We start from the raw sequence: 15,364 nt of genomic DNA, 5'->3' as shown, positions 1-15,364 counted from the left end.
ATTAAATTATATATATATATATATATATATATATATATAATGAAATGTTAAAAACAAGTATGGAGTCCTTGTCTTTAAAACATACATACTGACATATTTACAAAACTGTTTTGATATCAGGGATTTCCTTCAAAGTGGAGGGCTGTATAGATTAAACAAAATTGGCCATGAGTTAGTGATTTTTGAAGACGGATGTATGTACTATTCTGTCTACTTTTGAATATGTTTAACATTTCTTCATAATAAAAAGTTAATAAATCATGAAAAAAAGAAAAAGAAAAAATTTTTAAAAAGGGCAGCAGCCTAAGGCAACAAAATTAAAATTTGAGAAGAAAAGAGTAGGAGAGGGGAATGGTAAAATTTGAGATTTGAAATACAAAATTAGCGAAGATCTAAAGATAAAAATGAAAAAAAAAAAGATAGAACAACTACCCTATCCACAATCAATGAGCAAAGATTGATAAATGTAGAGATAGAATACAGGTATTTTAAGAGTGGCAAAAAGAAATGTGAGATGACCATCAACAAAAAATTGGCTTTGAGAGGCTGGGCAGGGGAGAAATAACAATAGTGCAGAATGGAAACAAGTCATAGCATGAGAGAAAATAAAATTTAAAATGAAAATAATAAGAGGAAAGAAGAAGGTAAGAATGAGGTAAGAGGAGAAAGGAGTAAAATATGTGAATTTAAATAAACTATAGTATAAAATCTAGTACCTTAATATGCACAAACTTGAAAGCCAAGAAATTCATGTTAAAAAGCTATACAGGAAAGAAAATATCACCAATCATAAAGAAGTCTACGGTGGATTTCATCTCAGTAATATCTAGTATTTACCACTGTCTTTTCTTTCTGTATCAGCCTCTGGTGATGTCATATGGTATCCCCATCTGACCTTAGGCAGACTGTTACAGACTTCCAGGGATCTACTGTCTGTGGCGGACTCCTTCAATTACTAATCTAGTTAATCTGCACTCAGGCTTAAGCACCACAGGGTGGGGGAGAATCGCCCCTGGGTCAGGCTATTGTTTCCCCTCAAGCTGCTTCCAGCTACTTTCTCAGTTCTCTCCCCAAAGCTTCTGACCCCAGTCTTTCTTCAAGTGTCTCTGGTCCACTCTTCCCCCCTCCCTTTTGCTAAAGCCCAGGGTAACTGCAAATGAAAATTTATGTGCTGGCCCTTTAAACAGCTCTTTGCTTCTCCAGCCATCCAACTGTGGCAGAGAGCAACCCTGTCGCTTTCTGAAGCTGGATGTTATCTGAGTACTTTTCAGGCTCTGTTGCTCTAGGCTGGGGATCCCAGCTTAGACCCCACACTTCTCTGGGGGATCCAACCACCTGCTTAACTGTCCCTGTGGCACTTCAACTGCCTCCTGTGGGTGCCCAGCCAGCCCTTTTGTGTCTCCACTGTACTCCCTACCAGTCACGTGGAGCTGAAGCTTATTCTTCTGCCTGTCCGAGGTTTTCAGGCTTCTCTCTCAATATCATTCAGTCATTTTTTTCTGGGTGGTTTTTCCACAATTTAGTTGTAATTCTAGTTTGGCCCTGGAAGGAGGTTAGTGTAACTTCCACTCACTCCTCAGTCATCTTGGATCAGCTCATTTGTTGTTGATAGTGCTGTGGTGGATCTTTCTCTCCAATACGGTTCCTATTTTTTGATCTATTTACTTTTTCTTCCTTTTTATTTCTGTCTCTCACTTTTTAATTTATTTTTATTTTATTTTATTTTCTGTTTAAATCTAATAGTATGTGCTTCCCTTCTCTTACTCCATTCTGCCTTCTTCATTCCTTTCTTATTTATGATGTAAATGTTACTTTCTCTCTTTGCATTGCTCAAATGTGCTACTCTTATTAGTTAGTGCTCCTCCCTCTAACCTCTCAAAACCATTTTTCTTTTGGTAGGTCATCTCATATTCACTTTCCTTGCTTATAATACCCTTAATCTCTTTACACCCTTATTTATACTGGTTTATTTGCTGTTGATAGTGGTATGGGGGTACAAGTTATTTTTGAGGGTATGGGTTTATTTCCTGGACTTTGCAGTTTTGTTCTGGCAGCACCTGCACAACAGTATATAAGACATGGTGGGTGGAGTGGCACTAAGTCAACCAGCAGGAGGGAAGGACCCACCAAAATTGACCCACAATAGTCAAAACCCAATTACATCCAGAGAGTCAACATAAACAGTATAAATTATGTACTACATGAAAAGGACTTAACTGATATATATAAAATCTTTCATCCCAGGAAGCAAAATATACATTCTTTTTAAATTCATATAGAACATGTTCAAAGATAGACCACATAATAGGACACGAAACAAGCCTCAACAAATTCAAGAAAAATGAAATCATGTCAAGCATTTTCTCAGACCACAAGCACTTGAAACTACAAACCAACCTCCAGGAAAAAACTCAAACTCAAATTCATAGAGACTGAATAGTATGCTATTAAATAATGAGTGGGCGAATGATGAGCAAAGGAAGAAATCAAAAAGTTTCTGAAAACAAATGAAAATGAATACACAATAGTCTGAAACCTATGGGACACGGCTAAGACAGTCCTGAGAGAGAAGCTCATAGGGATACAGGCCTACCTAAAAAAGGTAGGCATATTTAAAATAAACATCCTAACACTGCATCTAAAAAAAAAAACTAGAGGAACAACAATAAAGCCCCGAGTGAGTAGAAGGTAGGAAACAATCAAGATCAGAGCAAAATTAAATGACGTAAAGACTAAAACAACAATTCAAAGGATCAATAAATCTAGGAAAAGAAAAACAAAATAAAAACAAATGTTTTCTTCTTTAAATATATGAACAAAACTGACAAGCTTTTAAACAGTCTTGTCAAGAAAAAAAGTGAGAGGATGGACCCAAATAAGTAAAATCAGAGATGAAACAGGAGAAATTATAACTGATACCACAGAAATACAAAGGACTGTAGGAAATTATTACAAACAAGTATATGCCAAAAACTCTGAAAACCTGGGTGAAATGGACACATTTCTAGAAACATATAATTTTCTTAATCTGAGTCAAGGAGAAGCAGAAAGCTGAAATAGATGAGTAACAGCTAGTGAAATTAAAGCAGTAATAAAAAAAAACCCTCCTGGAACACAAAAGTCCTAGACTGGATGTTTTTACAGGAGAATTTAACAGAACATTTAAGAAAGAGTTAACCCCTATCCTTTTCAAACTATCCTAAAGAATCCAAGAAGAGGGAAGATTCTCAAACTTCTTTTATGAGGTCAGCATCATCCTGATCCCCAAACCATATAAAAACATACCAAAGAAAGAAAACTACAAGCTGATATTGCTGGCAAACGTTGACGCTAAATGTTTGGCAAGCATCAATGGCAAACATTGATGCTAAAATCCCGAACAAAATATTGACAAATCATATCCAGCACTACATTAAAAAGATCACATACCATGATCAAGTGGGATTCCTGACAGGAATGTAAGGACTGTACAATATTCACAAATCAATAAACATAATACATCACATAAACAAAAGGAAAAGCAAAAATCATATGATCATATCAATAGATGCAGAAAAAACATTCAATAAATTACACCATACATTCATGATAAAAACACTTAGTAAGTGGGAGTAAAGGGAGCATATCTCAACATAATAAAGTCCATATAAGAAAAATCTATTGACAACATAATGCTCAATGGTCAAATCTAAAAGCTTTCCCAAAAAGATCAGGGAAAGGTGTCCACTTTCACCACCTTTATTCAACATAGTATTGGAAGTTCTAGCCCCAGTGATCTGACAAGAAAAAGAAATAAAAGGCATCCAAATTGGAAAGGAAGAAGTGAAACTATCATTGTTTGCAATGACATAATAGTGTACATAGAAAATCCTATAGACACCACCAAAAAACTCAACATAATAGTGAATTTGGCAAAGCAGCAGGATATACAGTCGATATTCAGTAACTGAAGCCATTTTTGTACACCAACAATGAAATATAAGAAACAGAAACCAGGGAAACAAATCTCATTTGCTATAGCAACAAGAAAAATAAAGTGCCTAGAAATAAACCTAACCAAGAAGGTAAAAGACCTGTACTCAGAAAACTATAGAACGCTGAAGAAAGAAATTAAGGAAGACACAAATAAATGGAAGCATATACCATGTGGATTGGAAAAATGAACGTCATCAAAATGTCTATACTATCCAAAGCAATTTACAGATTCAATGCAATCCCTATTAAAATACTAAAGACATATTTTACAGATAAAGAACAAATATTTCAAAAGTCTATATGGAACTATGTAAACAACCCCAAGTAGCCTCAGCAATTCTGAGAAAGAACAAAGTAGAAGCTATCATAATACCTGACATCAAACTGTATTTACAAGGCCACCGTAATCAAAATACGCTGGTACTGACATAAAAACAGACACATAGTCTAATGGAATTGGAGAGAGAGCCTAGAAATAAACCCATGTATTTACTAGGTCAATTAATATTAGACAAATGGGGAGGAGCATAAAATAAAGTAAAAATAGACACTTCAACAAATGGCGTTGGGAGATCTGGACAGCTACATGCAAAAAAAATGAAACTTGACCACCAACTTACCCCATACACAAAAATGAACTCAAGATGGATAAAAGAGTTAAATATAAGACATGATACAATAAAAATCCTCTAATCTAGAATATGGAAAATCTATTTACCCTGAATGAGGCTACCAATTAGGAAAATTCACTGTAATCATTCTTAAGTGTGTTTCTCTTCTTTATTGATATCAGAAATAGTGATTAGTATTTACTTTAACTGTATTATTTTATATGTAGGCAAGTCATATTTATTTTTCATCTAATTAAAAACATTAGTCAGATGTTGAGTGTGTGTGTGTATGTGACTCTGTCCACATAGTACAGACAGAAGAGATAACTCCCTGACAGCTGTGACACTCCAGACATCCAATACCAATTCTGTTTCAATACATCTTATCTGTTGGATTGTTGTGGCCTGACCTGTCACTCTATGTCCCTCTATGGGGGTCACCAATGTAAGTCTCATGGTTGAATCCAGAATGTAGCCTCTTCAAACTGACTTAACTTGAGAAGTAGGGTCTGGGTATGTGGGCTTAAGTAGTCGCCATTTATTCTATGAAATTATTTTAATTTCATTTATTGAATTTTCAGATGCTACTATGGATAATATAAAAATTGCAGAAAATGGCTGTGGCTGGTGCAGCTCTGTGGATGGAATGCTGTCTTGCAAGCCAAAAGGTTGCTGGTTCAATTCCCAGCCAGGGCACATGATGGGTTGTGGTCCAGGTCCCCAGTAGGGGGTGGGTGAGAGGCATACACATTGATGTTTCTCTCCCTCACTTTCTCCCTTCCATTCCCTCTGTTTAAAAGTAAATAAATAACTAAATAAAATCTTTCTTAAAAGTTGCAGAAAATATATTAATGGGTGGTAGAGTGTGGGGATAAAATAAAGTGGGCAATTTTCACTTTGCTGTTTTTTTCATATTTATATTTTATTAGTATTTTTTAATTTAAAATATTTTTAAAATACAGTTGACCTACAATATTATATTAGTTTCAGTTTCAATGATTAGACATTGTATATTTTACTAAGTAATCATCTCAATGTATCTATTACCCAATTGACACCGTGCATACTTATTAGAGTATTATTGACTATATTCCATATGCTTTATTTTACACTTCTAAGAGTATTCTTCATCAACTCATTCATACTTGTTAATCCCTTCAACTTTTTCGACCATCCCTGCAAGCACCATCTCATCTAGTAACCATCAAAATATCTGCACCTATGTGTCTATTTCTGTTTTGCTTCTTTGGGTATTTATTTATTTTTTTAGATTCGTTTCATGTAATACTAGTTTGGTGGTGATGAACCCCTTTAGCTTTTCCTTGCCTGGCAGGCTCTTTACCTCTCCTTTGGTTCTAAATGATAACTTTGTTAGGTGGAGTAATCTTGGTTGTAGGTCCTTGCTTCTCATCACTTTGAATATTTCGTCAGAATCCCTCCAGCCTGCAAAGATGACAGTCTCATGGGAGCTTTCTTGTTGGTAACTAACTGCATTTCTCTTGTTGCTTTTAAGATTTTTTCTTTGTCCTTAACCTTTGGCATTTTAATTATGATGTATCTTCTTGTGGGCATCTTTGGATTCATCTTGCTTGTGACTCTGCTTCCTGGACTTGTATGTCTATTTCCTTCACCAAGTTAGGGAAATCTTCTGTCATTATTTTTCAAACAGATTGTCCTATTTCTTGCTCCTCTTCTCCTCAGGGCACCCCCATGATGTGAATGAAGTTGTCCAAAGAGGCTCTTTACACTACCCTCATTTTCTTGGATTCTTTTTTCTTTTTGCTATTCTGAGTGGGTGGTTTTGTTTTCTTTCTTTTTTTTTCAAATTTGGAAGTTATCTTTTTTATTTATTTATTTTTTAAAAATACTTTTTTATTTAATTCTTGTTCAAGTACAGCTTTCTGTCTTATATTCCCAACCCTGCCCGCCCCCCACCCCATGCTCCCCACCTCCCTCCCATTTCCACCCCCCACCCTTAGTTATTGTCCATGTGTCCTTTATACTTGTTCATGTGAGTCCATCCCCTTTTCCCCTATGATTCTCTCCCCTCTCCCCTCTGGACCCTGTCAGCCTGTTCCGTAATTGAGTGTCATTGGTCATATTTTGCTTGCTTGTTTGTTTTGTTTAGATCCCTGTTGGTTTTGTTTTCTTATATTTCAATTCACTGATTTGATTCTCAGCCTCATTTATCCTACTGTTTATACTCTGTAAATTATTTTTCATTTCAGTTAATGTATTCTTCATTTCTGACTGATTCTTTTTTATGGTTTTTATGTCCTTTATTATGTTGTTGAAGTTTCCTTTGAGTTCAACTATTTTTCTTCTCAGTTCATTGAGCATTCTCATAATTAATGTTTTGAATGCGATATCTATAGATTGCTTGTCTTCATTTTGTTTAGTTCTTTTTTGGAGTTTTATGTTCTTTCATTTGGGACATGTTTATTTGTCTCCTCATTTTACGAGCCTCCTTGTGCTTTTTTTCTTTAAAAAAGATTTTATTTATTTATTTTTAGAGAGAGGGGACAGGAAGGAGAAAGAGAGGGAGAGAAACATCAGTGTTTTGTTGCCCCCTACTGCGGACCTGGCCTGCAACCCAGGCATGTGCCCTGTTTGGGAATCAAACCAGCAATGCTTTGTTTTGCAGGCCTGTGCTCAATCCACTGAGCTACATCAGCCAGGGCTATTTCTACGCATTAGGTAGAACTACTACGTCTCCTAAGCTTGATAGAGTGTCCTAAGGTAGTAGGTGTCCTGAAGGTGTAGTAGTACAGCCTCCTCATGTGGGTTGTGTACACTTTCCTGTTGTAATTGAAACTTTCTTGCTGTTGGCACACCAATAAGAGTGATTTATTGCCAGGCCAGTAGGCTGACTGCATGGAATGATTGCGACCACCAACTATAGTGGAGGATCAGCTGTATAGGGTGCCCCACCATGGAGCAGGACTTACTTCACTAGGTCTGCCTCTGAGCTGTTTGTGGAAGTTGTTGCATGGTGCTTCAACATGGTCTGAAGTTATCCACTGTGTGTGCTGGCTCTGGGGCCTGGCAGGGAGTGCAGACTCAAGTCAGCAGCTACCTGCATTCTGCCCAGTGTCCACCCAGCTTGAAATACAAAGTGATCATGAAATGACTACTACCTGTGCTGGGCTTGGAAGTTCCAAGGAGAGGCTAAGCCACTTATGGAGAGGTATGGAACAATGAGGCCATATGCTGCTTGTGTGAGAGATTTTTAGGAAAACCTTAAGTGTGAGGCAAGATGGGCCACTGATATGAAAGTCACTAGAAAAAGCTTAGGTGGGCCTGAAATTTTGGTGGTGCATGGTCTTAGAAAATCACCAGGGTTGGGTGAATAGTGTGAGCCAAGCTGATGGAGACTTCTATATGGCACCAACCTGCTGGCTCTGTAGGGGCATGTCTCATCGAAGGTACAATGGTGTCTGCCGGCACTTTTGCCAGGCAGTGGGAACTCTGGCCTTAATTCCAGATAGTTAGTTCTGTTCTGCCTCATATATTCTTCGTGCCTTTCAAACCACTGCCCCAGCACTAGAGCTCATAGGGATTGAGTCCAAATAAGTGTGTTTTTTTTTTAAAGATTTTATTCTTTAGAGGGGAAGGAGAGAGGGAGAGAAACATCAATGTATGGTTGCCTTTCGTGCGTCCCCTGCTGGGAGTTGGCCTGCAAGGAACCAGCCTGCAACCCAGGCATGTGCCCTGACTGGGAATCGAACCGCGATTCTCTGCTTCGCAGGCCCGCGCTCAATCCATTGAGCTACGCCAGCCAGGGCTCAAATAAGTGTTTTTAGGCCCTTTAGGATGAACTGCCTAGGACTCCGAGGGCACTCCATCTCACTTGGCCTCAATTTCTGCTGTTTTTTTTTTTTTTTTTATGCCCAGAAGTTATGGGGACTTTTTTCCCCAGCACTAAAATCCAAGACTTGGGAGCCTGGTGTGAAGCTAGGACTCCTCATTCCTCAGGGGCACCTCTGCAGCTGAGATCCTCTCCTGATTTTTATCTGCTACACATGAGTGTGGGTTCACCTGTTTTTCAGCTCTGTTCCTCCTGTCATCTCAATATGGCTTCTTCAATTCTTTAGTTGTGGGACTGCCATTTAGCTAGATTTCAGGTGGTTTGTGATGATAGTTGTTTTGTAGTTTAGTTGTAATTTTGATGTGGTTGTGGAAAGTGTGAGTACCATCTTGCTACCATCTTGACCAGAAATCTAAGTTTCACATTGAAAAATTACCATGTTATGGCAGTGATGAAGTTAACCAAGAATGGGTCAAAAAATCAGAATAATTTGTTGAATAAATGACTGTAACCATTAAAATGCATAAGATCAGTTTTTCTTTTTTTAAAAGAAGGATATATATCAGATCACAAAATAATATAGAATGGAATTTTTCAAATTGTTTACCATAACTTATTAATAGCTCATGAAATCAATGAAAAGGGACAGATTGTGAATTTTTAAACAAAGAAGGAAAAATAGCATTGCAAACATCAAAAATATTACATATTGCACATAAAGAGGATAGTAATAACTTGTAAAATATTTGTGCAATTTTATGCACTCAGTCACAATGGAAAATATATTTCTATGGCAGATACTTTTGAAAAAGTAGAAAAGCCAGAGATTTGCAGAAAAATTACTAATTGAGTGAAGAGATCTGGGTTCATCTTCTAAACATCACATGCTCTTGGGCAAATAGCAGGAACTGTGAAGAAATTGAACTCTGAGGAACTTTCCAGCTCATGATTAGAATAAACTTATTGCTTTGTTTAGGAAATGAAGAACATATTCAGTTCTATCAAGTGGTCATTTTTATGTGTCAAAAAACTTCAGAAATTATTATTTCTTTGCTAGGTCAAAATAGTAAGGTCAGAAGAGGAAATAATATAGTGAAAATCTGTAGTTAAAATATATAGGTTGAAAAAATTAGATTAAAAAAACAACTATGAGGGGATGACAATCTCCTGACCATTGGTAAATAATACCCCCCCCCCCAAAAAAAAAACACACCTAACAAACACAAAAAACGAAGAGCTTCTACAGATAAGTGGTTGTGGTGTAATTTATATGTGGTTTTATGAATCATATTTACAAAATATTAGTAGAACTATAAATACCATCAGCATAAAGTATTATACTGATGCTATAAAATTGCTCTTCTCTTTCAAATTTTTAAATTATAAAACAGATTATAGGGTTTTTTTACTATTTTTCTATAGTTATAATTTTAACCTGCTTTTATGTACAAATGATGGCTGAAGTAGTACAAGAGACTTAATAAGACTTTTTAAATATTAATCTAAGCACGAAAAATTAAATCTGCCATGGCATCTTCTTTTTTGTTATGTTTTAATGTTTTTTAGCAGATGTGAACTCCTAAAATGTCAACAGACTGCATTTTAAATAGTTTTAAGCATGGCCACACTTCTACTACAATGTATGCATTTTTATTACTTGCTTTAAATCTAAATGCATTAAATCTCCTAAAAAATGTTAAGTTCTTCAAAGAAAAATATTTTGTAAAAAATGGCAAGTTAGTATAAACATTAATTCATTGGACATCCCTGTACATGTGTTGGTGTTACTGTCTTATATAATGTTTTAAATGCCTAGCTGCTTAAAATTGTCTCGGGAGAAAGGCTTACATCTCCTTAATGAGTTTAGAAAACTTAAAATATATTCAGAAGGAATTTTTATATATTTATTTATTTTATTATTTTTAAGATTTTAAGCGACCTTTATTTTGTTTTATTATTGAAAATTTTGAAAATATGCAAGCCATATTTTAAAACTAGGAAAAACACAATAAATCATTCTTTCCACTTTCATGTATAAGACTTCAAGTAAAAAAAACTCTTTCTTTATTATATCACACCCATAGTCTTGTTGATTCTTGTGATTCAGCTCCACTGGAAGTTAGTATACTTAGCTCCCCCCAGTACAATACAGAGTTTCCATTAATGAGTTCACCACCTTCTTTCTGCCCTGTTCACCCCTTCACCTGCCACAGAAGGACTCCTATCAGCTTGTTTGCAGAGCAAAGGGGACTTGAGAAGCTATTGAATTTCTTTCTCTCTTTGGAGAGCTCTGTGCATGGCTTCTCTTGGCATGCCCAGTCTGGGCTAGACCAGGTCCTTGGATGCTCTGTATTACCTTATTTGACTTGACTAAGCCTCTGTTGAATTTCTTATTGATGTTTTCAGGCATATAGTCCTAATTTTGAGAAAACCAGTTAATGAAAGTTTGAGCATGTGAAAGTATATATTAAAGTGAGTTTAAAATAGAGTGATCATTTAAAAAATTTTAAAATTACATCATGTAGGAATTGAAGAAAGACTCCTTGTGTGGTTTCTACTACCATTTTGAAGATTTATTTTTAGATATAATTAAACAGTGCTTTAAACTTGGAAGTTAGCTAGGGTTATATTTCTTCATATTAGTATTACTGTCCAACTTTTTCTTCTCATGAGAAGAAATGAAACAAAATTAGGGCCCAAAGGCTCCCTACTGGTTAGAGTTTAATTCAGAAGTTCACTATGCTTTTCAAATACAAGTACTTCCTTGATTTAGTGACAAAGTACCCTCTTTTTTTCTAGCCTTCTTACCATCAGATAAGTCACTGTGAGCTAAATGGAACCAAAAGCTATTTTAGCCTTAGACAATTGATGAAGCCTTTTTAGAGTTATGAGAGACACTGAATAGTTTGGTGTATTTCAGTAGAAGGCTTATCCAGTCCCTAATAAACACTTGCAACTGATGGTGGAAAAATGCAGCTACACTTAATTTGTTAAAGTTAAGGAAATTGTCATCTAACGTGAACTTCCAATGAGGCATATGCAGAGCAGATTTGTTTCTTAAAATATATGTTTCCACTTCTGATCATTTAATAAATATATACAGGGTCTGGTACAAATAATGTCCCCTTTTATCACAAAATCTTTTACTACAATATCATAAGCATGTAATTCTGTAACATAACCATATCACACTGAAGAAACCCATATGACATTTTAGGTGAAATATTCAAATTAAAACTATAAATTATTACACCCATATTATTACGGTACCAACCAACCACATTCAAGCAGGCATTATTTCTTCCAGACACTGTATATATTAAGTTCAATATATTTTACTAAGATCATGTAAAGTAAAAAATAGATGCAGTGCAATTCTTTTAAATTTGTCCTACATTCTTACTTTCTGCTGTATTTGAAACACCTCATGACTATACATTGAAAATTCTTCTAGGTTTTCCAATAGCTTAGCTTAAGTTTTAGCAAATAGTTTGGCTGCATTCCTAAAATATTATTAACTCTCATATAATATTAAATTTATTGATGTGTTTTTAGGTATTAAAATCAGTAGCCTATTCTCTAATTACAGATTATCATTCTCCTATCTCAAAAATAAGTTGTAATATTTTTCTGTACTATAGCCTGAAAGGCTATCTGATAAAGTTTAATTGTATTTACTTATATTCAACTTATTTAAAAATAGATATCTAGCCTTTTAAAAATATATTGATACATTATGTGCAGAAATATTTGCTTAATAATTCTAGAAAGTTTTGCTCTGTTGCATAACATAATATTGCCAAATTTGGTTTTGTTTCACAATGACTCAGGATCAACATTCAAGAGGGGAATTTTTTTTCCCTTAGAAGCATAAAAGCAACCTTATTAGAGAGTAGGTTAAAAGATTGGTACATTTGAAATGATCTTTAAAAATTTAGGCTTAAGTCCTCAGTAATGTACATTTTCCAGTTCATTAATGCAGAAATACAGCACATAGATTTTAATCTTGGAGTTAATAATAAAAGCAATTTTCACTAAAAATATAAAAACTGTAATGGTAGAATCATGATATTGTATTTAGCTCTCCCCACAAAAAGTCACTTTATTACTTTCTTTTGACACTTATTTTCATTCTGGGATTAATTTTACTATATAAGGGCTCCTTAACTATTCTATTAAAATTTCTATTCAGAAGCAATAATATCTAACAGTGAATAATAGTCATGTAAATCATTATTTCATATTAATGTAAAGGATTTTGTAAGTTCTTATGAATTCTGCTGACATGCACAATTGTGAAAAAGGTTATCTCTCCCTTCTACAGTGATATGCGCTGGAACAAAGGAACCATTCTAAAAGCATCAGTGGAGTACATCAAGTGGCTACAAAAAGAACAACAGAGAGCTCAAGAATTAGAACACAGACAGAAGAAATTAGAGCAGGCTAACAGGCGGCTTCTACTCCGGATTCAGGTTTTTATAAGACTGTTGCTACAAATCACGTAGCTTAAATATGACTTACCTGTCATCAGTTTTATTCATTGGTCTCATTTATTTTTTCTTATTAACAATTATTTTTCCTTCTGAATGATAAATTTGTTGCCTTTTAGACATTTATGAATTGGGTTGCTTCAATTAAGTTTTGATTGGAAATCTAGGATCAAGATGACTTAAAAAATACAGAATGAATGACAACAACTAATTGCAAAGTGCAAAACATTGAATCAATTTTGTAAACACATACAATATTATTTCAGACAAAAATAAAAAGTAGAACATATGTTTCTTTACATAATATTGGACACTAAATTCTCCTTTACCCCTTTTATTTCTTTAGTAACATTGCTATGGATTTCTTTGCCGCAAGGCATATTGTGCAAGTTTATATTAAGTCACTCCTCATCTGTTCATGTGACAAAATATTAAAATATGGACTTTCCTAATAAGTCTTTTTTATGTGAGTATGCTTATGGCCAGGTAAACCACTTACTTTGTTTCCACAAAATGGTAAATTATATTATCTGGAAGAATAAATGGAAGATTTTTCACTCTCTCCAAATGACTGTATTAGAGTCTGAGTCATTATGGGACCATAGTGTATTCCTTTAAAGGGCAAGGATATGGACTTTAATTTTGTTCATATTTTTCTAAATATTATTTTTAGGCAATAGAACATCATATTCTCTTATTTGCAAGAATATTTATAATTTGTATTACTTTTCATTTTGAATAATTGAAAATATTTGTTTTTATTTCTGATTTATTCTCTAGTGTTAAGTCCCCTTTCAAAATCATTATTTAATTATTCTTGTTTGAAATTGCAGGAACTAGAAATACAGGCTCGTGTTCATGGTCTGCCAACCCTGGTTTCACTGGACCGAGTTGATTTAGGTACTCACGCCACCAAAGAACACACCCATCTTGAGCAGAATTCAGTAGACTATTGTCAACAACTAACTCTGTCTCAGGGAACAAGCCCTGAACTCTGTGATCAAGCTATGGCTTTCTCTGATCCTTTATCACACTTCACAGATTTATCATTCAGTGCTGCTTTGAAAGAGGAACAAAGATTGGATGATGTGCTACTGGATGACACAATATCTCATTTAGGAACAGATCCTCTGCTCTCTGCCACTTCCTCTGCAGTTTCCAAAGAGAGCAGTAGGAGAAGCAGTTTTAGCTCAGATGATGGTGATGAGTTATAAAAAATAAACACAGTCCACTCATCAGCTAGGAAACAATTCTATTCTGGTGCTATGCAATTATAGTCTGTGTTTCATGTGTTGCTTTGGCTTAATTTTTTGAAAAGAATATGTTGTTCATGAAAAATTGGTGAATTAAAAACAACAGTAGAATAAATTCACAGGAAGAAGAAATATGGTATTAAGGAATTACTGAAGCCTTAAACATATTTTTCCTCTTTGACTATGGAACCTAAATCTACTTAAATTTTGTCTTCTGGAAAGAGGTGCAAAATAAGAAATAGCTCTTTACTGGATGTACTATTATAACCAACAGACTGCAAAGGGTAAACCTCTGAAATATACAAATATTTTCTTAGTTATTTGCATCCAACTCCTTCCTATTCAACTCTTAAAGCGGTTTGCAAGAATCTTGATCAATAGATTTGGAAGTTCATTTCCTTTCTCTACTGCCTGGTGACCATGTTGTTTAAAGTTCAACCTTCTAAGAAAAAGAATTATAAAGATAGATTATCTGTCAGTTGTTCATAATTAAAAAGTGAATCTACAATAAACGTTAAAATTTTTCAAAATAAAACTGGTTTCTAAAATTCATATGAACTGATTTCTAAAATTATATCCTAATTTTGCTAGTCTGTCTAATTACACACATTCTAAAAGTTTTTTTGCATATTTGTGGAAATACATCTTGTTCAGAATAACCTTTCTCAAGATTATAGATTAGAATTTTGTGGGTTCACACAGATATACCCCCACATACATGCACACAATGCGGGTAATATGTTTTTTTTCTTTCACTCTTCTGATTTTCTATTTTTCACGAGAAATCACATTCTAAATTAATATTTTTCATCAAGAAGAGATTTTGGATAATCATTTCAGCAAATGAACTATTTTTTTACAAAATCCTGCTATTATGACAGTGTGTCAGGTATTTAAAATTTATCACTATGTCAACTATTGAATGTAAAATAATTAGTTGTTGATACAGTCTCTCTTCAGATTTTCAAAAGGTTGAGAATTGTATTGCCAAGGGACAAAATAATTTGTGAAACAGAAGCTCTTATTACATCCAGTTCTGAATTAAATTAAAGTTCTTTTCTCGTAAGTACTTAGAGTACTCTATTGATTTTTGTTGTTTGTTAGTATTTATTAAGAGTATTTATGTTTATAATGCTTTACTCAAATTTTTCTCTTTTGAACTTATTTTAGGAATGGGAAATTACTTACTAAATATACTGCTCTGTTCTAGACCTTCATGAATGGTAA

At 34.5% G+C, this 15,364-nt stretch overlaps 1 protein-coding gene across 1 annotated transcript in view; it reads left to right on the top strand.

The window, feature by feature from the left end:
* Positions 1 to 14,880, top strand: part of TFEC (transcription factor EC) — a 153,257-nt gene extending 138,377 nt beyond the window's left edge. The window contains exons 7-8 of the mRNA XM_037039555.1: positions 12,719 to 12,866; positions 13,718 to 14,880. Of these exons, the coding sequence (XP_036895450.1) occupies positions 12,719 to 12,866; positions 13,718 to 14,098 (529 nt within the window). The 3' untranslated portion in view covers positions 14,099 to 14,880. The remainder of the gene's footprint in view (positions 1 to 12,718; positions 12,867 to 13,717) is intronic.
* Positions 14,881 to 15,364: the final 484 nt, after the last annotated feature.

This window comes from Sturnira hondurensis, unplaced genomic scaffold (genome assembly GCF_014824575.4).
Source record: "Sturnira hondurensis isolate 20B ecotype Veracruz unplaced genomic scaffold, ASM1482457v3 Scaffold0025379, whole genome shotgun sequence".
Lineage (NCBI taxonomy): Eukaryota > Metazoa > Chordata > Mammalia > Chiroptera > Phyllostomidae > Sturnira > Sturnira hondurensis.
Note: the sequence above shows the minus strand (reverse complement) of the source record. Positions and strands in the feature narration are given on the sequence as shown.